The 21,148-nt window shown below is 48.8% G+C and overlaps 1 protein-coding gene across 2 annotated transcripts; it reads right to left on the bottom strand.

Moving 5' to 3' along the window:
- Positions 1 to 162: 162 nt before the first annotated feature.
- On the bottom strand, positions 163 to 20,233 carry LOC311340151 (choline transporter-like protein 2). 2 transcript variants are annotated; one of them, XM_084465025.1, is made up of 22 exons: positions 20,090 to 20,233; positions 14,623 to 14,671; positions 14,198 to 14,271; positions 13,764 to 13,848; positions 12,532 to 12,616; positions 11,771 to 11,893; positions 11,480 to 11,540; positions 10,598 to 10,724; positions 10,422 to 10,505; positions 9,602 to 9,714; positions 9,336 to 9,467; positions 8,443 to 8,542; positions 7,920 to 8,012; positions 6,314 to 6,398; positions 5,777 to 6,036; positions 5,069 to 5,163; positions 4,855 to 4,958; positions 4,411 to 4,484; positions 4,243 to 4,313; positions 4,058 to 4,146; positions 3,384 to 3,468; positions 163 to 1,049 (listed from the first exon to the last, which is right to left on the bottom strand). In XM_084465025.1, exons 1-22 carry the CDS (start codon positions 20,124 to 20,126, stop codon positions 940 to 942), a joined length of 2,136 nt encoding a protein of 711 aa, XP_084321151.1. In that variant the 5' UTR covers positions 20,127 to 20,233; the 3' UTR covers positions 163 to 939. The 2 variants fall into 2 exon arrangements, with proteins under 2 accessions (XP_084321151.1, XP_084321152.1); XM_084465026.1 differs by lacking the exon at positions 20,090 to 20,233 and adding an exon at positions 16,140 to 16,244.
- Positions 20,234 to 21,148: the final 915 nt, after the last annotated feature.

Raw genomic sequence — 21,148 nt, 5'->3', positions numbered from 1 at the left:
ACACACACACACACACACACACACACTCTTACTCACACACAAACACACTCTTACTCACACACACACACACACTCTCTTACTCAAACACACACACAGAAACACACACGAGCATCATCAACCTGAACACTTTTATTATCATAAACTTTTAAAAAATATTAACGCAACAACTTTGGTTCAAGATTTAGAAATGAGTCTGACAGACATGTGATCATTTATCATTACACTTTACTTAGTTTAGCTCGGTATCTTAGTTTCATGGCACTGAAACAAAGGCCAAAGAGTAACTTAATTTGCTGTTTTCTGTTAATTTGCTGAAAACACAAACGCACAATGCTGAATGCACAACAGCTAAAGACTTAAGACACTTAGGTGTAAGATTCATAACATTAGCATGAGGAAACATTAATTTCTGAAGTTTTTAACGTGTTACCTTTCCATTTCATAACTGTTCCTCAACAGTCTATTCAAAGTGTAAATACTGAGCATGATACAGCATATAGGCTTTCAGAAAACATAAAAATCAGACAAAATAACACATAAATTACTTCAAAGCGATGTTAGGTATTGCTGTAATACTTTGTAAGATACTATATCCCATTTTGATTTAAAGCATTGCAAAAATGATACCCTATATACAGCATTCAAGAGATCTTTGCATTTGTCCTGTTTTGCACGCATATAAACATGCATACTAAACACCACCGACACATACACACTCTTATACACACAAACCACACACACACACACACACACACTATCTTACTCACACACACAACCACACACTCTTACTCACACACACACACACACACAGAAACAGACACACTATTTTATTCACACACACACACACACACACACACACACACACACACACACACTATCTCTTACTCTCACACTCTCATAGTCTCTCTCACACACACACACACACTCTCTCTCTCTCTCTTAGTCCACGGTCTTGGTGGTCTCGTTGTTCTTCTTCAGGATGCTCAGCAGGTTGTTGGACATGAGGTACGGCCGCTCCGCCGTCCCGTCGTTGCGCTCGAGGTCCTCACCTGGGACACGGAGAGGAGGACGTCAGTAGGCCAGGTCACATGGCCACGCTGCTACGAGCTAATGCTACAGCAGGTCTCACACACTACGCCTACTGCTACAGTAGCCCTAGGTCTGTAGTGTTGTGTAGTTGTGTGTTAACTAATAGCATAGCAGTGTGTATCAGTTGTGTGCGTTAGATCAAGCTGAACGTCTCACCTGTTGCAGATGGCTGTCGACTTTTTTTGTGCTTCTCTCATAACAGAACAGTTCGTGTTTGGTTTATTCAATCACCTTTAATCAATAACTACATCCAATAAATATGGAATGTCACCGGTTATTACCGAAAAGATCTACTTCCTACGACATTCACGTTTCTAACTAACAAGAGAAAGGTACAAAGGCATCCACGGACGTCGGCTGTTAGTAGCAAAGAACTCCGAAGGCGATATTACCCAGCATGCAGCAGTGAGAGAGAACAGGAAGGAGGGAAGAGAGAGAGCGAGAGAGAGAGAGAGAGAGACACACACAGAGAGGGCAGGGCAACAATGATCAGTGAACAACGGGAATTAGAAAGTCAGAGAGGTCGCTATGGTTGCATCGTTGCAGAAACAATCCCTTATCCCCATCGCAATGACCAAGGCAAGAGTGCAGTAAAACAATACAGGTGATCGCAGTAAGTCAACGAGCTGCGACCCACACAAGGCCGCAGAAATAGTACAAACATCACACACAAACACACACACACAACTGCTGATACGTTTCAGTCCCACGGGACAAAAAGAAAAGTGTGTATACGGTCTATCAAATTTGATTATAACCATTTGGCATTAGCTGGTAGTGTGTTGTAAACAGTGGAAAGACCTCCTCTCGATAAGAGATGCGTTCTCTGTAAAACCCGGTATGCGGTGGTTTCTGAGGTGCCCCCGTTGCCGTGGCGACGGGGGTCAGGATGTGTGTATGATAGTAAAGTCAGGCACAGGTTCAGCGTTTTGCAAAAAGTTCTACACGTTTTTTGTTTTTTTTCACGATATAAACACCAACGGTCCGGTCTCACTCTCCGGCGCGATAAACCAAACATGTCAAAGCTACAGCGACGCACCGGGGCGCTCACACGGAGACACCCGCTCTAACGAGGGGACAGCAGGCCACAGGCTCACACACACATCCACCGAGCAGACACCTTCTATGTTGGCGCGTACTGTAGCGCCACCTTCGCCCGCTAGGTCCGACCACAAGGCGTCAGGCGGAGCTGTGCCGCTGAGCACATGCATATAAACCCTCTTTTTTATTCCCGTACGTTTTTTGCCAAGCTCGTCATGTATAATTAACTCCTCTCCCGCTCACTCACACCAGTCACGTGACCCTACTGCTTGGTCGAGGCCACAGGCTCGACTTCTCCGGTCTCATCTTTCTTCTCCTCGCTTGTTTCTTTCTCCGTCGCCGCCGCCACCTCCTCCTCTTTAGCCTTCACCTCCTCCTTGGCCTTCACCTCCTCCTGCGATTCGATCTCTTCCTCTGCCTCTTCCACCTTTGCTTCTTTCTTCTCAGCCTCCTGCTTCGGATCAGCCTTCTCTTCACTCTTCTCCTCCTCCTTCTCCTCCTTCTCCTCCTTCTCCTCCTCCTCCTCCTCCTCTTCCTCTGCGGCTGCAGGAGGTGCTTCAGCGTCGGTCTTCAGGAGCGTCTCCTGCTCGTTGTCCTGTGTGAGCAGGGCCTGGTGCTTCAGCTGGACCTCCGAGTCCTCCTGGCTGAGGGGGGTCTCCTCCTCCCCCGGGCTGCCCCCGTCCCCCTGGCTGTCGGCGGGCGTCTCCTCCGGCCTCATGGCCTTGGAGAGGATCTCGTGGAGCTCCGGGGACATGTAGTACGGCCGCTCCGACGAGCCGTCGTTCCTCTCCAGGTCCTCGCCTTGTTTTGGTGTTTTATGTGTGTGTGTGTGTGTGTGTGTGTGTGTGTGTGTGTGTGTGTGTGTGTGTGTGTGTGTGTGTGTGTGTGTGTGTATGTTTGTGCGTGTTTGTGTGTGTTTGCACGTGTATGTGTGTGTGTTTGTGTGTGTTTTCGTGTGTTTGTGTGTGTTTGATTGAGCCGATGTGAGTTTGGGAGTCGACGGACAAAAATAACAACAAAAAAGCAAAACCATGGAAAAAGAAAAACATGGGCGTGAGTGTGAAATGAGAGGCGGGAAAGTGACGTGAACAAAAGGGAGAGATCAGAGAAGAGAGACCGGTCAGTCACACAGCAGAGAGAGAAGCAGCGGTTAAGACTTGAGATCAATCGAGTGATTAATGAAGCGTGCGGCACACAGAGATATCGTTATCTGAGACGTCAGCCGTCCAGGCGGGCGAGGCGAGGTTACTCACAGAAGCAGAGGAAGAGGGTGTCCACACACATGGCGTACACGCTGAAGAAGCCGTGGGCGATGAGGTAGGAGCCCACCACCACCGTCTAGGAGCACAGACACACGGGGATGTGATCCAAGACCTCCTCCATGGAGGTATGATTACAGCTCAATCTCTGCAGTATACGACAAGATTTCCCTGGCTGCGATGTCATTTCCCTGTTGCTAGTTGAACGCTGGCTGGTGTGGCGAACTGCAGCAGCAGAACATAAACTGACTGCATTTATACTGCGCTTTTCTAAACTGTGGCCCCTCAAAGCGCTTTACAATATTGCCCAACATTCACCCATTCATGCACACATTCACACACTGACGGCGGAGTCAGCCACACAGGGCGACAGCCAGCTCGTCAGGAGCAGTCAGGGTGAGGTTGTCTCGCTCAGAGACACCTCAACACTCAGCTAGGAGGAGCCGGGGGGATCGAACCAGCAACCTTCAGGTTACCAGCCGACCCGCTCTACCTCCTGAGCCCCATGCGGGCACATACCAGCAACATAAGTGATGTACATTTCTATCCTATAATACCACTTGATATACACACATTAACATACTAATCTAGTACTCCAGTGACATAGTCTAGTGTCAACATGGCCCTGTACCCAGGACACCTGGGGGAAGGACAGTGGTCTCCCTCACCAGTATGGGGACCCAGTAGTAGTTGAGAGACAGAGCGGTCTCCTCCACAACTTTGATCCTTCCAGAGAAGAAGAAGAAGGAGCAAATCCCTGCATGGAGACACGGGTGGGGGGGGGGGGGTGAGACAAACAGAACTCTCACGGCGTAGAGACGTGACTGCAGATGTAAAACTGTAGAGTCCATACCGACGATTCCGACGATGAGGAGTTTCCCCAGGAAGAGGAGGAAGTCGGTCACCTTGTCCAACACGGCCACCCTGTAACCAGGACGGCATCACGACATGGGGTGAGGAGGCTGATGATACCCTGGTAAACGCTATGACAACGGCGTCCATGGTTTGACCTCTGACCTACCGGATGACGTTCCTCATGAGGAGGAAGAAGGCGTCCCTCGCCGAGGGGCAGAAGCTTTTACCGTAGATGGCGATCTGGAAAACAGGACATCCTCGTAAAGAACTGGACTGCTTTACTATACAGTGCTTTTCTAACCAGTGGCCACTTAAAGAGCTTTACATTACTGCCTCACATTCACCCATTCATGCACACATTCACACACTGACGGCGGAGTCAACCACGCGGGGCGACAGCCGGCTCGTCGGGAGCAGTCAGGGTGAGGGCGTCTCGCTCAGGGACACCTCGACACTCAGCTAGTAGGAGCCGGGGATCGAACTAGCGACCTTCCGGTTACCAGCCGACCCGCTCTACCTCCTGAGCCGTATGCCGCCCCGTCGTTGCTGCTCCGTGACATCACCGGTGAGATCATTGATGCCTAATGGTTCTGGCGGCCGGTGACCTCACCATGATGTAGGCGTTCCTGTTGATGAACTTGATGAACTTCTCCAGGCACCAGAAGCAGCACTTCATGCAGCTCAGGATGAACTTGGCACACCGGTTCTGCGCACCTGAGGACGGAGGGGGAAACACCAACGTCAGCCTCAGCCCCGTTCTGGAGACGGTTCCTGGTGACTGAGGAACCACCGAGGGGACCGTCACGACGACGGCGGACTCAGACCTTTCAGCTTGTGGTCCAGGTACTCCAGCAGGACCCGGACGATCTGCACCAGGGAGAGGATCAGGGAGCCGAACGCCAGGGAGCCCGTGTGGAACCTGCAGAACCACGAGGAGGCTCAGTTAGGAGGTTCAACTAGCAACCTTCCGGTTACCAGCCAACCCGCTCTACCTGCTGAGCTGAGCCGACCCAAAACCGAGGCGGCTGAACCAAACCGAAGCGACCACATCTCCATCGTTGTGGAAGGCTCCCTCTGTACCCATCTTCACTGCTAAATTCTACCAATCCATCACATCAAACTGGCTCTCACTCACACATTAGACTTTGTCATTCCACGCACCAATAGCAACTCAGGAAAGAATGCTTTTAGCTTTGATGCTCCTGACAGATGGAATAGACTTCCGGACTCGATACAGCGATCTGTCTCAATGGAGACGTTCAAGAGGAGGATTGAAGTCGCATTAAATAGGGATTGCTCTTGTTTTAAATAGCTTAAAAATCTTAACTGTCCCATTGTATTATTTATATGTATTGAAATGTTGTTCCGGTGGTTTGACCTACTGTTTAAATCTATTTTACATTTGTGTTTCTGTGTTTATCGTACGTTGTGATCAGGGCATCATTGAAAAACAGAGCCCGCTCTCAACGGCCTTCATGAACAAAGAACGGTCAAGTACAACCAAATGGTTCCCCGGGCGTTGGGGGCCTCACCTGAGGGCCCGGCCCAGCGAGGCGAAGATGGGGTAGGCGGGGATGTCGTCGGGCTTCTTGTAGGCCCAGTAGTAGGAGGCGAAGGCCCCGGCCAGCGTCACCTGGCCCAGCGCCGTCACGAAGTTGGCGCACCAGAAGAAGAGGAAGAGGTTGTAGAACTGCAGCACGATCAGGTACTTGTGGTAGAGCGTCTCGCCGCCGTAGAACGCGAAGAGGCACTCGGCCTCGTCGCCCGTCGTCAGGTTGGAGGCGCTGAAGGTCTGGGAGTGGGGGGGGGGAGTCAGACGGTGGGGGGGGGGTCAGGATGTGTTGTTTTTAAAGGGGTGATGTCATGACGCCGCCAGGTGTGAGTGTGATCAGCCGTTACAAGCCGTTTGAAAACCGGCCTCTTCCTGTGTTTTCATGACATCACAAGTGGGCTTTACATTGATGATTGAATTAAGTTAAATTTTTATTTGTATAGCCCTTAACCACATTACAGTCTCTCTAAATATTGGGGGGGGCGATATTCCGGGGAAGTGGAGGGGCGTGCCTGACCTTGGGGTCGCAGGTGTCCCTGGTGAACTCCCCGGCGCTGGTGTTGAACACCTTGTACACCTGCTCGTTGGACGTGGACAGGAAGCTGACACCAGCCGTTAGGGAAAGGTACAGGAAGTACAGAAGGGAACACAGACACTAGAGGAGCAAGGAGGGGGTCGGCCTGCACGATTCGAGGGAAAAATATGAATCCGATGTTTTAGTTTAGAATTGATATCGCGATTCTCTGCCACGATTTTTTTTTCTCACGAAATGTAATGTTTATTCATGGCGAAATCAGTCGCAATGAAGTGGACAGTTAGGCTCATGTACGGTTCCATGGTTCGGCTGGACCATAAATCAGTCGTTGCTGCAAAATAATCCGCTTCCTGCACTTCTGCCTCGACTACAGCCCGCACTTTCTGATGGCAATGCAACGGATGAAAAATAGTTGCGGGAGGGTATTGAGTAGCATTTGTCCAATGTATGGATCATCTTTCGAAATCCGTCACATTCTACTGTGTTTATTGGAACCATATCTTTTGCTAGATGGTAAGCAATTGCGTCTGTTATTTCATTACTCCTACTGGAGTTACGTGGGTATGGGGTCGCATTGTGCAAGCTGTCAGTAATAGATGTCTGCGTTGTGCTGACATCTGCGTTGCGCTGCACTGCATTTTATTTATTTCACAATTAAAAAATGAACAAAACTGTCTTCTAAATTAAGGAAATGATACTGGGAAACGAATAAACCATTATAAGTGGAACGTATAACGAGTGAACTTAATAAGCGATCGAAATACTTTTTGCAACCACCGCATCTTTCCATTGACATTTAGTTTTCACCTTAAATATGCGACAGATGTAATTAAGGCAACCTGGTCTTAAAGGAATCCGTGAAATGAGTCGGTCTACGTCCCGTAAAAGTAATGTGTTGTAAAAGTAATTGAAAAAGGAACTGCAAATTGAAAAAGGAACGTTTAGTTTCGTTAGTATTTTCCCATATATAGGCGTACCATATTTTCAGTAGTTACGTGTAACTTGACTTTGAACAAGTACATGAACAAGTAGTTACCTAACGCGTTACACACAACACTGTCTACCGTGTGTCAGTCGGCTCATAAAAAAAAAAGAGAATCAAAGTAATTTAAAACTTAAATTGCGCACAGGGTGAATCGAGATCGCGATTTTATAACGATTTATCGTGCAGGCCTAGGAGGGGGCTCAGGAAACGCAGACAGGAGCGGTGGAGGCCGTCCACGACCTCCCACAGACAGACAGACAGTCCTCAGACAGACAAACAGACAGACAGACCGACAGACAGACCGCCAGACAAACAGACAGAGAGAAAGACAGCCCTCTGACCCTCCTCATTCTGCCGGGACAGACAGACAGACAGACAGACAGACAGAGAGAGACAGACAGACAGACAGAGAGAGACAGACAGACAGACAGACAGAGAGAGACAGACAGACAGAAAGAGAAACAGACAGACAGAGAGAGACAGACAGACAGAGAGAGACAGACAGACAGACAGAGAAACAGACAGACAGTCAGACCAACAGACAGACAGAGAGACATTCAGACAGTCAGACAGACAGACACCGGGGTAATGGCTGAAGGATACATGGAGGTGACGGCCCAGTAGGCGATCACCATGGCCAGCAGAGAGAAGGTCAGCAGTGGGTAGAAGAGAGCGGACATCACATGGCCCACCGCCCTGAGAGAGGAGGAGCACAACCAGTATGAGACCTGCTCCACTGGACTGGGAGAGGAGGAGCACAACCAGTATGAGACCTGCTCCACTGGACTGGGAGAGGAACACAACCAGTCAGTATGGGACCTGCTCAGACAGACCTCCTACATTTACATTGAGGGCGTTTAGCAGACGCTTTTATCCAAAGCGACCTATAATAAGTACATTTGTCAGAGGAAAGAGAAACAACAATATAACTCGGTACAGTTAGGACGTTCATAGAAGTGCCAAGCACTAACAATCACTAGGTTAACCCATTCCCCGTACACCGCAAAGATGGCTAGGATAAGATGCTACACAAAGTTATATTTTTAAGTGCCAGGACGTAACGACATACAATAATTGCAACGCTCCTCCTCATACACAGGGGTGTGACTGCGTGCTGCAGACTGACCTGCTGGCTTCCTTGATCAGCGCGATGGCGATGAGGATCCTCTTCCTGAGGAAGATGAGCAGCAGGATGATGACCACCTCCACGATGGCCAGGATGATCACTGGGGAGAACAGAGCAGATGACCACATTACAAAGACAAAAGACAAAAGACAAAGACAGTCCAGGGTGCTTACGCTTACACTAACACGCTAAGACAGGGGGCTAACGCTAACGCTAAGAGGCTGTACGCTAACAAACAGACTGGAGGTTTGATTGGGTGGTGGTGGGTGGATGTGACGTAGGGTTTGATTGGGTGGTGGTGGGTGGATGTGACGTAGGGTTTGATTGGGTGGTGGTGGGTGGACGTGACGTAGGGTTTGATTGGGTGGTGGTGGGTGGATGTGACGTAGGGTTTGATTTGGCGGTGGTGGGTGGATGTGACGTAGGGTTTGATTGGGTGGTGGTGGGTGGATGTGACGTAGGGTTTGATTGGGTGGTGGTGGGTGGATGTGACGTAGGGTTTGATTGGGTGGTGGTGGGTGGATGTGACGTAGGGTTTGATTGGGTGGTGGTGGGTGGATGTGATGTAGGGTTTGATTGGGCGGTGGTGGGTGGATGTGACGTAGGGTTTGATTGGGTGGTGGTGGGTGGATGTGACGTAGGGTTTGATTGGGCGGTGGTGGGTGGATGTGACGTAGGGTTTGATTGGGCGGTGGTGGGTGGATGTGACGTAGGGTTTGATTGGGTGGTGGTGGGTGGATGTGACGTAGGGTTTGATTGGGTGGTGGTGGGTGGACGTGACGTAGGGTTTGATTAGGGGGGTAGGGGTGTGTGGTTGGATGTGAGGTATGGTTTGAGGGGTGTTGGGTGTGTGAGGTGGTGTTGGGTGGGTGGAGGTGTTCCCGTGTGCTTACTGAAGGCCAGCCAGGTCTGTCTGATCTGCAGGTAGATGGAGAAGTCCGTCTGCAGGCCCAGGTCCTTGATGGTCACGTCCGCTCCGGGCGTCCCCTTCAGACTGGCAAACTCCATGTAGCAGTGGAAGATCCCTGAGGTCACAAAGCACAGGGAATCATCAACGTCCCTTCAGGAAGGGAACGATACATCCAGAAACATGAGGTTGGAGGTCCTGTCGGAGCGTCTGGTGTTTGACGCTCCGACAGGTTGCCATGGGAACCCTTACCGTAGCCGATCACCAGGATGACCAGGACGATCATGACCCAGATCATGACCCCGGCCAGGTACCGCAGCAGCACGATGAAGATGAAGCTGACCACCATCGCTATCACCAGGCCCCTAGGAGGAAGAGGAGGGGGAGAACAGTGAGACACGCCTTAAACCACAGTGAGACACGCCTTAAACCTATTCAGCACAGGAAGAATGCTTTGCCACATCTCGCCCCCTTCGTTGGTTATTTCACTCCCTGTCCCCATGTTTCTCGTACTTTGTCCTCACTCACTTTAATTGTTTCTGCCTGTCCCTCATCAACATTCCCCTCCTAGTGTATTCAGTCAGTGTGTTTCCCTCGCTCTGTGCCAGTTCATCTTTGTTCTCTGTACCAAGCGTCCCAGCATTTTCCGACTGATATTTACAGTTCCCGGTTTTCTGATACCTGCCCGTTTTCCTCCCGACTACATCGTTCACCGTCTTCTCCCTGCCGGATTGTTTGCCTGATCTAAGACTGATCTCCCGTGTACCGACCTATCCGCTAGTAAAGACCGTTCTTTCTACTCAGACTTTAGCCTCCCGAGTTGTGCTTTTGAGTCCTTTTTCCCCTGCTGCTCACCCAGCCGTTACACGTTAGTGACTTTGACACACTTTGACTTAGACGTGCTGAATGGGTTTTAAGGCGTGTGTCTTAAAACCCATTCAGCACTGTGTAGTCAAAGGCACAATTAATCAGCAGTGAGTTAATTATTTATACCATTGACTCCCTGCCGGTTAACATGGCAACACTGTTGTGGTGTAAGACCCTGATACTGACGGTAACCACGGCGACTCACAGCAGGATCCAGTACCAGGACACGGTGTAGTCCTCAAAGATCCTCATGGCCACCTGCCGCGCTTCCACCACCAGGTTGGACTTCCTGCGACGCGCGTCATTTAAAATATGGTTTAGTGAGATCCCACCAGGACCAATGGAACCAGAGGGGGAGGGGCCGAACGGGCTGTCACTCACTTGGCGGCGTCCAACAGCTGCGTGGCGTTGACCTGGTCGCCGGCGTTGTCCACCAGGGAAGTCTCGTTCCCGCCCACCACCACCACGCCCTTCAGGGTGCCCAGGGCGGGCAGGCAGCGGCGGGTGACTGGGCGGAGACAGAGGCCACAGCAGGGGGTGAGACTGGGTGTGTGTGTGAGACTGGGTGTGTGTGTGAGACTGGGTGTGTGTGAGACCGGTTGTGTGTGAGACCGGTTGTGGGTGAGACTGGTTGTGTGTGAGACTGGGTGTGTGTGAGACAGGTTGTGGGTGAGACTGGTTGTGGGTGAGACTGGTTGTGGGTGAGACTGGTTGTGGGTGAGACAGGTTGTGGGTGAGACTGGTTGGGGGTGAGACTGGTTGTGGGTGAGACAGGTTGTGGGTGAGACTGGTTGTGGGTGAGACTGGTTGTGGGTGAGACTGGTTGTGGGTGAGACTGGTTGTGGGTGAGACTGGTTGTGGGTGAGACAGGTTGTGTGTCTGCTTTGTGTTCCTTAATAAAAGATGATACTGAGCCACTTACACATAAACATTGAAAGCTGTATTTAAATAATGCTTTTATATATATATTACATACGTGTGTGTGTGTGTGTGTGTCCTATTAATGCATTATTCAAATACAGCGTTATATATATATATATGCTTATAAACAGTGAACTGAGGAGTGCCGTGTCAGCTCTCCAAAATAACCCAGAAAAACACAAAAAGCACATAAAGTTATGAAAAGGTGCCAGTCTTATGGGTACAGTAGTACCCCATTAAATACGGCCCCACGCCGTGGGGCATGCTGTGTGTTTCCCAGCAGGGTGTGAAGAAGTGCCTGACAACAGCACGTGATTGGTGGATGTGGTGCTGGTGACTCACATGCTTGGCTTGGGATGAGCATGGCCGGACAGAGTCCTTCCTTGAGGATATCAGGGGCGCTCTGTGAACACACAGAGGGGGAAGAGCTTAAAATATAAAATAATGTACAAATACATATCCAGCTGTTCTGCTATTTCTGTCAAACAATTAATGAATAAAACAAAAAAGAATTGTTTCAACTCGATTATGTTCGTTTGGAGATCGTCTGACCCAAAAATCGAAATCATGATCAAAATGTGATTAATTGCACAGCCCGACTGGAGACGCTGTGGTACTGAGGGGCTGCCTTACCATCTTGGTGAAGTTGGTTCCTTCCTTACAGTAACTCCTGTAATAGTCCTGCTCCTTTTTGTTGAAGCTCAGCTTGGCCTTGAGCAGGGTGAGGTGCTTATCAGGACAGGTTTCCACGCATAGCTGCGAACCGCGAAGGACACGTTAGGACATTATTAACAAGACGCAGACGATCCTTAGCGTATTTTAGAGGTAGTGGTTGAACTAAGTAAGTAAGTCTGAGGTATGTTTTTGTCATTTACATTCACATTGAGGGCATTTGGTGAGATCGCTTTTATCCAAAGTGACTTACAATAAGTACATTGGTCAGAAGAAAGAGAAACATATATCTCTGTGGGTACAGTAAGGATGTTCATAAACCAAGTGCCAAGCACTAACAATCACTAGGTTAACCCATTCCCCGTATACAACAAGAATAGCTAGGATAAGATACTACATGATGCTACATACAATATAACATACAATAAGTGCGTAAGAGGGGTATGGGGGGGGTAAGGGGGGAGGCTATGTAGAGTCTATTATTATCATCATCATCCTCATCAAAATTGCCATCTTTTTTAACACCTTCTACATGTCAGTGTGATACAGAAAGAGCTGAACCATCAGACCAGAGACAAGGAGGCCGTCCCTCACATGGATTATAAGCATATCTCTGAACCATCGCTGTATGAGAGTCGGCTAAGGGTACGAGGGGGGGTCTGACCAGCTGTATGGGAGCAGGCAGGGGCTAGTTCAGGGTGGGAGGGGGGGGGGGGTCTGACCTGTGTGGTGGGACACTGGAACTCCAGCAGCACCAGGGGGCTGGCACACTTCAGGATGTTGAAGTAGAACAGCAGAGGCTTCTTCCTGTAGAGGGGAGAGACGGGGGAGGGACGGGGGCGGGCGAGGGGAGGGACGGGGGAGGGACGGGGGAGAGACAGGGGAGAGACAGGGGAGAGAGAGGGGAGAGACAGGGGAGAGACGGGGGAGAGACGGGGGAGAGACAGGGGAGAGAGGGGAGGGACAGGGGAGAGAGGGGAGGGACAGGGGAGAGAGAGGGGAGAGAGAGTGGAGAGAGGGGAGGGACAGGGGAGAGACAGGGGAGAGAGGGGAGAGACAGGGGAGAGACAGGGGAGAGACAGGGGAGAGAGGGGAGGGACGGGGGAGAGACAGGGGAGAGACAGGGGAGAGAGAGGGGAGAGACGGGGGAGAGAGAGGGGAAGGACGGGGGAGAGAGAGGGGAGAGAGAGGGGAGTGACGGGGGAGTGAGAGGGGAGTGACGGGGGAGTGAGAGAGGAGAGAGAGGGGAGTGAGAGGGGAGAGAGTGTGAGGGATAGGGGAGAGACAAGAGTGAGGGGGGGAGAGACAGTGTGTTTACGCTGTGCTTCCCTGATGACTCCATGTCTAGTCACTAAGCAGATCGGGGTGCGGCACTACGCTAATGGATGCGGGCATCAGGGAATCGAGCCAGTACCGTATGGCTGGAAATCAAGTAGCCAATAGGCTTCATCCTTCCCCCAGACCACACCCTTATTTCATGGCATCATCGAGGTTAAGCTTTGTATTGAATCCCACTGATTCAGTTTAAACCGACAGACATGTCTTACACATACTGCAATAAGACAGAGATATGGGAAAGATTATTGTTACGATAATAAGAGGAAGTAATAATAATAAGTTAATAAGAGCAATACATGCTAAAATGCTACAAGCTAATCAAACACAGAGGACGTCTTTACCTCTGATCAACTCAAAAGACCTTTCTATCTCTGGATCATTGATTCAAACGATAAAGGAGGGTATCAATAATGAATCGACATCTTTCATTTCATCACCATAGAGATACAACTCAAAGACGACACACACGGTAACAATCTGGTTATCATACGGCCGCACTAAGCTGTAGATCTAAGCTGAGCTTCCAGTCAGAGGCCGCCGGGGGAGATAATCAAAGCGTCCCGCGGGGGTTAGGATCTGGTGGAGGTGAGAGACGGGGCCTGGAGAGAGTACTCACTCCAGAGGAGTCCCGGCCTGCCCACAGAACTGCCCCCTGCTGTCCGTGGGGTAGATCACCTTCCTGGGGTCGCCCTGGGACCACGCTGGGGGGGGGGGACAAAACCAGAGCATACCGGAGTCAGCTGGTTATACATCGGTCTGTCGTCTCTCTGTATGTCTGTCTGTCTGTCTGTCTGTATCTCTGTCTGTCTGTCTGTCTGTCTGTCTCTCTGTCTGTCTGTCTCTCTCTTTGTCTGTCTGTCTGTCTGTCTGTCTCTGTTTGTTTGTCATTGGGTTAATAATATGTAGCAGGGTGAACTGGAGATCAGTCAAATCGATGTGCAAGAAGCACTGAGAGTCCTGAGTGGGTGACACCATCTACACTCTCGTGATCACCTCCACGGTGACAAAACATTCCATCATCACCATCATCAGCATCATCATCATCATTACCCAGGATGCCCACGGCGAAGTATCCGAACAGGAAGAGGATGAAGAGGATACAGCAGAGGACATCGGTACAGCCCCTGGAGGTCCAAACACACAGAGTGATGTTAGCCATGGAGGAGGAGGGACAGACACACAGAGTGATGTTAGCCATGGAGGAGGAGGGACAGACACACAGAGTGATGTTAGTGATGGGGTGGAGGAGGAGGGACAGACACACAGAGTGATGTTAGTAATGGAGGAGGAGGGACAGACACACAGAGTGATGTTAGCCATGGAGGAGGAGGGACAGACACACAGAGTGATGTTAGTAATGGAGGAGGGAGGACAGACACACAGAGTGATGTTAGCACTGGGGTGGAGGAGGGAGGACAGACACACGACCGGGAGAGACTCGCTCTGTTTAGCTCCTGAAACATGAGACCGCTCACCTGTTGTGGATCGGTCCCTTGAAGTTTGCATCAAACTTCCTGGCCTCTCCTGTTGGCGAGAACAGATACGCATAAATTAATCAACGGTGTCAAAGGAGTCCACAAAACCTATTTCAGACTTTCCCCCGTTTCCATCGCACACTCTGAAAGATGACAAAGATTATAATATGGGGCGGCATGTGGCTCATGAGGTAGAGCGGGTCGGCTGGTAACCGGAAGGTCGCTAGTTCGATCCCCGGCTCCTCCTAGCTGAGTGTGGAGGTGTCCCTGAGCGAGACGCCTCACCCTGACTGCTCATGACGAGCTGGCTGTCGCCCTGCGTGGTTGACTCCGCCGTGAATGTGTGTATAAATGGGTGAATGTTAGAGAATATTGTAAAGTGCTTTGAGTGGCCACTGGATAGAAAATCACTATATAAGTACAATTTACCTTATGATATTCTAACTCATCTAACAAACAAAACCACAAACACAAATAAACAGTATGTATAGAGGCCTTTCAACGCATACTGTACCTGGATAGGAACACACATACTTAAAAGGAGAGCGCCATTTAAAGACATATTGTCATGGCAAAAGGCCAGGATTCAATCACCAGATTGGCATAGCAACCCCACAAAATGGCCCCCGGTGACTCCCCTGCCATCGGTGCCCGGCCGCCATGGAAACGAGCCAGAGCAACAACATCAGCCCACAACTAAAGTCTGGCCGTCTGTGATGTGATGACATCACCGGCGGGCCACACCACAAAATCCCATCACCCCAAAGAGGAAATGGATTCTGCGGGAATAGAGGACAAAAACATTACGTCCCCTGCATTAAGGGGACTTGTATGTACACACTCATTGTATGTTTTACGTCCTTGCATTTAAAAATAGTACTTAGCATTTTGTATAGCGTCTTATCCTAGCTATCTCTGTTATATACAGGGGATGGGTTAACCTAGCGATTGTTAGTGCTTGGCACTTGGTTCTATGAACATCCTTACTGTACCGTCAGCGAAAAATTGCTGTTCTCTTTCTTTCTTCAGACATATGTACTTATTGTAAGTCTCTTTGGATAAAAGCGTCTGCTAAATGCCCTAAATGTAAATGCAAAATGTAAAATGTGTTGGTTGTCATCATCAGGCGACCCGGATAGATTGAGACATTATTATTCTTTCTACACATTCTGGACGTAGTTATTTCCGAAGAGTAGTAGGATGATGGGAGATTCAGCAGCTAGTCGGCGACAGGGCAGCTCGCGTGTGCCTGCCTGCCTCCCCGTTCGGGGTGACGGTAAGACAGTGTAAGGTGACTCACTGCCCTGGCAGGCGGCTGGGTGTCGGTGTAACATGGCTCAGCCCTGCCACACAAAGACGAGGTGGCAGCAGTAACACGCCGCCTCGTAAGAGGAAACTGGGGTGTTAGATACGACTACCGCCACAGTGTCAGCACGCAGGCTTACAGATAAAACAGGCAGCTCGCATCACACACTGGTTCAGAACAACGGGAAGAAAGAGAGAAAACATTACAGTACCATTCCGTCTGTCCCTCGTCATGCTACTGCTCCTGTTGGGCTTGATTTGAACCGTTTGTGTTGACTTCTCTGAGCTATGTGGCCCGTTAAACGTCTCCTTCCTGTATTGACAGCCTCTGTCTTTCACCACCAACACCCCCAAAATACTCACTTCCTGTATTCTCTTTCTTTCTTCTTTCTTAATAAAACCTCAATGAGGATCTCCTTTTCTATTATCTTCTAATGACATGTTTACTATCTCTTATTTTTGGCCCAGGGACAATTATTTGTCCCCCTCTCTCTGTAGAGTGAAAACAGTAGTTGACATAATTCTAGTCATTACAGGCTTAATCTGTGTGTGTTCATCTTCAACAGTCAGGTCAAGCGTTGAAGTATAGAAAGGTTCACCAGAGAGAGGCACTCTCTCTAAGAAAACTGACATTAGCCATAGAGCTACAGCAGCTGTTCAAACTACTAAACCATACAGGAAAGCTGCAAAATACAGACTAAACTGAAAATAGAGAACAGAAAGTGACAGGTGCTAGCTGCCAAAAAACAAATAATCTACATTTACATTTAGGGCATTTAGCAGATGCTTTTATCCAAAGTGACTTACAACAAGTACATTTGTCAGAAGAAAGAGAAACAACAATGTATCGCTGTCAGTACAGTAAGGATGTTCATTGAACCAAGTGCAATGGGTTAACCTAAGAGTTAGGTTAACCTAAGAGTGGTTGGGTTAACCTAAGAGTTAGGTTAACCCATTCCCCATGTACAACAAAGATAATTTAAAATCGTACAAAAATACAATGACCTTTTGAACCTTGACAATCTGTTTCACTCCACTAAGGACTGGCACATACATCTCTCTGGTTTGATGTGTGTGAGTTAGGCTGTCCTTCGTCTCAGCTAAACCCTGGCCTGCCCACATTGTCTCTGGTTTGATGTGTGAGAGTTAAGCCATCCTTCGTCTCAGCTAAACCCTGGCCTGCCCACATTCTCTGCCTTGCGACAGGCCGCCAGCCCGCCATGATAAGGCAGACAATGCAAACTATTGACATGCTTCTGCTGTCCCCTGAAACAGAGATTCTAACACCCCTACACTAAAGGCCTCCTGGACCATTTGAGCTGCCTCAACATTGTGTTAAAGTGAGAGGTTTGGATCATTTCAGTTCCTCCCATACGTAAGTTGCCAGTCAAAGAGCTTTACTGAAAACAACAATTAACGCACAAATAGTTGGTCATTTTATGGAACAACACATAATTGGCAAATATTGTTGAGCAAAAGGTTGGTTAGTTTTAATGTATGCTTTGCATTTAACATGAGAATGTTGAAGGGGAAAGCCTCTAAAGTGTATCCTGCTGGCGCTGTCTGACGATTAGGAAGCACAAGGACACGATTTATCCGCTGAACAGGGTGTGGTCCTGCTGTTCTCTAGAAGCTTGCCATTTTGAACTACAGTTTATCTAGGAAACACTTAGAACTCAAATCTATGCCAGCTAGTGATAAACAAGGCATAACATTGTTGTTCTAAATGTTGTAAATATTAAGAATAGGGCATGGGGGGGGCTAATGGCTACTATTGACATTTAATATTGTTTATAGTAGATAAAAGATTCTACTGCTCATTATCTGTGTGTGTGTGTGTGTGTGTGTGTGTGTGTGTGTGTGTGTGTGTGTGTGTGTGTGTGAGTGTGTGTGTGTGTTAGCGATTTAGACTTTGTTAAAAGATATGATGATATCATTACTCAGTGATACAGTAATTATTATCCAGGGGGATTATGACATGGCCCTCCGCCCACCTACTTGGGTGGGGATAGTGAGCTGTCTGTCTGTCTGTCTGTCTGTCTGTCTGTGTTTGATTGCCTTCTGTGCATGCATGTGTGTCAAGAGTATCCTTTTTGTTTTCATTTCCTTACAAAGGAATGTTTCAGAATTTTACAGCAGAGTCACGCTGTCACATGATCAGGCTATATCCTTCCCTGGGATCGTATCAGGATCCATCATTTAGGACATTTTCCAGGGCAGCTTGAGTTAGGCTGCCACTGCTGCTTGGAAAGGTATTGATGAATCACACACATGACTCAACCGAGCCTCCGTCCCCCCATCAGGGAGGGGATATCAGGGGGAAACTCTAAGAGACAGTCGGCTTTTGTGTTCATGTTCGACTATGGAAGGCAACTCAGTGTGTGTGTGTGTGTGTGTGTGTGTGTGTGTGTGTGTGTGTGTGTGTGTGTGTGTGTGTGTGTGTGTGTGTGTGTGTGTGTGTGCGTGCAGTGCAGCACAGCGCGTGTGTGTGAGTGTCTATGTGAGTGTTTAGCGTTATACATGAGTCCATGTGTGAGTGTGTGGTTGGGAACAGAACATGCTGCGACCAGCTGGATTCTGCTCCCTGAGTCTCCGGGCTCCGGGCTGGCTGGGCTTCAGGCGGACGGAGACACACACAAGTTCCTGCATGCGTTACTACACACACACACACACACACAGCTATTACCTGTTGAGAACTGATGGTAAAGGGACTGCATTAACACCGCGCTTTACTAACAAGTGGCCACTCAAAGCGCTTTACAATATTGCCTCACATTCACCTATTCATGCACACATTCACACACACCGACGGCGGTTAGGGACTCAGGGACACCTCCTCGACGACACTCTCATGCTAGGAGGAACCTTCCAGTTACCAGCCAACCCGCTCTGCCTCCTGAGCCACATGCCTCCCCGATCAAATATTAAATCGGAACACTTTGGTCACTCAACACCGTTTCGGTGATCGACTCCTCCCCGTGTCTCAGTGGGAGCTCGGTGGGTCGGTGGCGGGCCACTCTGGAGAGGAGGGCAGGAATGTCTGCGTCCGGACCTCTTGTATAAATAGTTTAAAGGGGGGGGTCAAGGGTTAACGACCTTTGAGGCCGCGTGGGGAGGGGGAGAGAGTATCAGTGCTGGCAGGAAAACAACTACGGTGCCTTTCACGTCGTATACCCCCCCCCCCTCCAGCCACCACACCCCTGCTGAGGGGGGGGGGGGGGGTGTTCCACCACAACCAGACCCACCAGGGGCATGGACCAGTGGTAGCTTAGGTTTGGAAACAGCAAAGCAGAGGAATCGAGCCGGCTTTTGTTTGGTTAGCGTCTTCCTGTGTGTGTGTGTGTGTGTGTGTGTGTGTGTGTGTGTGTGTGTGTGTGTGTGTGTGTAACCATGCTTTTGAAAAAGCATGGTTATTAACAACTTCATGACTCAACAGTTCATGTCAACACACGGGTTTAGTCGGGACCATTCAGCCATCAGAGGAGGGTGTGTCATCAGAGGAGGGTGTGACATGTTTCATGGGAGACACTGGTTAGACCCAGATGCTATTTAGATGTTATATATATGTGTTATACTAGTGCAGAGGATAAGCTGTTTAACATGCAGTAGGATGGATCTTCTTAGTATCGATCCGGTTTGGTGGATTGCATGCAGGCTATGAGTATAATGTGTGATAATATAATGTATAAAGTATAAATCCTAGAACGTTAATGTTCCTCCACGGACGAGCCTTAACCCGTTAGGCCTCCAATCAGGCAAACAATGTGGATTTAAATCCGAAATAAGAACGGAATCACCTAGAAAACACTCGGGTCTGAACGAAAAGGATGCGACCAGCTCTCCCGACCGCCCATAGGGTCCACACCCATCATCATCATCCTCCTCCTCCTCCTCCTCCTCCTCCACCTCCTCCTTGTTTTCATGTTTGAGGAGAACTATAAAGAACCGAGCGGAACCGAGGAGAACCGAGAAGAACCGAGTCTAAAGGAAAAGGATGCAACCATATCTCCTGACCGCCCATGCGGTCCACACCCATTCTCCTCCTCCTCCTCCTTGTTTTCATATCTGAGGAGAAATATAAAGAACCGAGGAGAACCGAGAAGAACCGAGGAAAAACGAGGAGAACCGAGGGGAACCGTTCACACACAGGGGCGCTTCTTACCGTATTTCGGGTCCGGGGTCTTTTCGTCGGAATCCATTCTCACGGAGCGTTACTTCCTCTTCACTGCTGGACCGCTGGTCTGGACTCCCTCTGTCTCTCTATCTCTCTCTCTCTCCGTTACCATGGAAATACCCGGAGAAAGCGTCAAACAGTCCTCACGGCGCAGAGCGGAGGCGGGAATGGGCAGATGATGTGCATTCCAATCTAAACACAGGAATCCAACAGCCAATCAGGAGCGGGATTGGGGATGATTGACGGATCTTTTGGCCAGTTAGAACCGATGCTGGTTGGGGCAAAATGAAATGCCCGCTACTTTACTTATTAATAAATAGACTAATAAAAATGTCTTGTCGTCAATAAAAGTTGTTTTGGAGCCACCAAGTGAACACTTTCACTTTTTGTAGATATTTTAATAATCGCTCCAACGGAAAAAATATGAATACATATATGGCTACAACACGTTAGTTTAGCGTGACGATGTGACGATGTTACAACGGTGTATAATAATCATAATTCAATATAATCATTGTAGGCTATGTATGATTATAAAGTAATCGATCATTATCTACTCTTTGTTTGGTATGTATATTTGGAATTTTCTAGTGTAGGCCTTTAGTACCTGCAATTAATAATCGTAGCAATATGTTTCTTCAGCAGCCTAACAGACAAATATCTCTGGACTACATTTGTTCTATTAATAATATTATTATATGCTTTTAGAACTACTATGCATGTAAATTATGGCACCCATCACACTCCTCAGCACCCCAGGATGAGGGATCGACCATTCTGTGTTTCTTCCCGAGATCTCTTCTTTTTTCTTGCCTGTTAAGATGGGGGGCTAGGGTTAGGGGGTGTCATGAAAATATGTATTCTTATATTCTATAAATATATGGTATGTAAAGCCCTTTGATACTGTTGGGCTGCCCTAACATCCTTTAGCGAATAATAATAAAAAATCAGTTGGAAGTAATGAGTATAATAATATGCAATGAATATGAACCTACCAAATAATGTTTGACACGAGAAAATGTGTATTTTGGTGGCATGCACTTTTTA

Source organism: Micromesistius poutassou (assembly GCF_964030765.1).
Source record: "Micromesistius poutassou genome assembly, chromosome: 3".
Taxonomy (NCBI): domain Eukaryota; kingdom Metazoa; phylum Chordata; class Actinopteri; order Gadiformes; family Gadidae; genus Micromesistius; species Micromesistius poutassou.
This window is presented reverse-complemented; position numbering and strand designations above follow the sequence as displayed.

What these genes read in the sequence shown, in the direction of transcription:
- LOC311340151 (XM_084465025.1), bottom strand. Translation starts at nt 20,126, where the DNA reads ATGGATTCCGACGAAAAGACCCCGGACCCGAAATACG. An exon ending in GACCCCGGACCCGAAATACG is followed by an intron (nt 14,672 to 20,089) that starts GTAAGAAGCGCC and finishes TCTCGCCAACAG; the next exon opens with GAGAGGCCAGGAAGTTTGAT. An exon ending in ACAGGAACGCCTACATCATG is followed by an intron (nt 4,485 to 4,854) that starts GTGAGGTCACCG and finishes CCTGTTTTCCAG; the next exon opens with ATCGCCATCTACGGTAAAAG.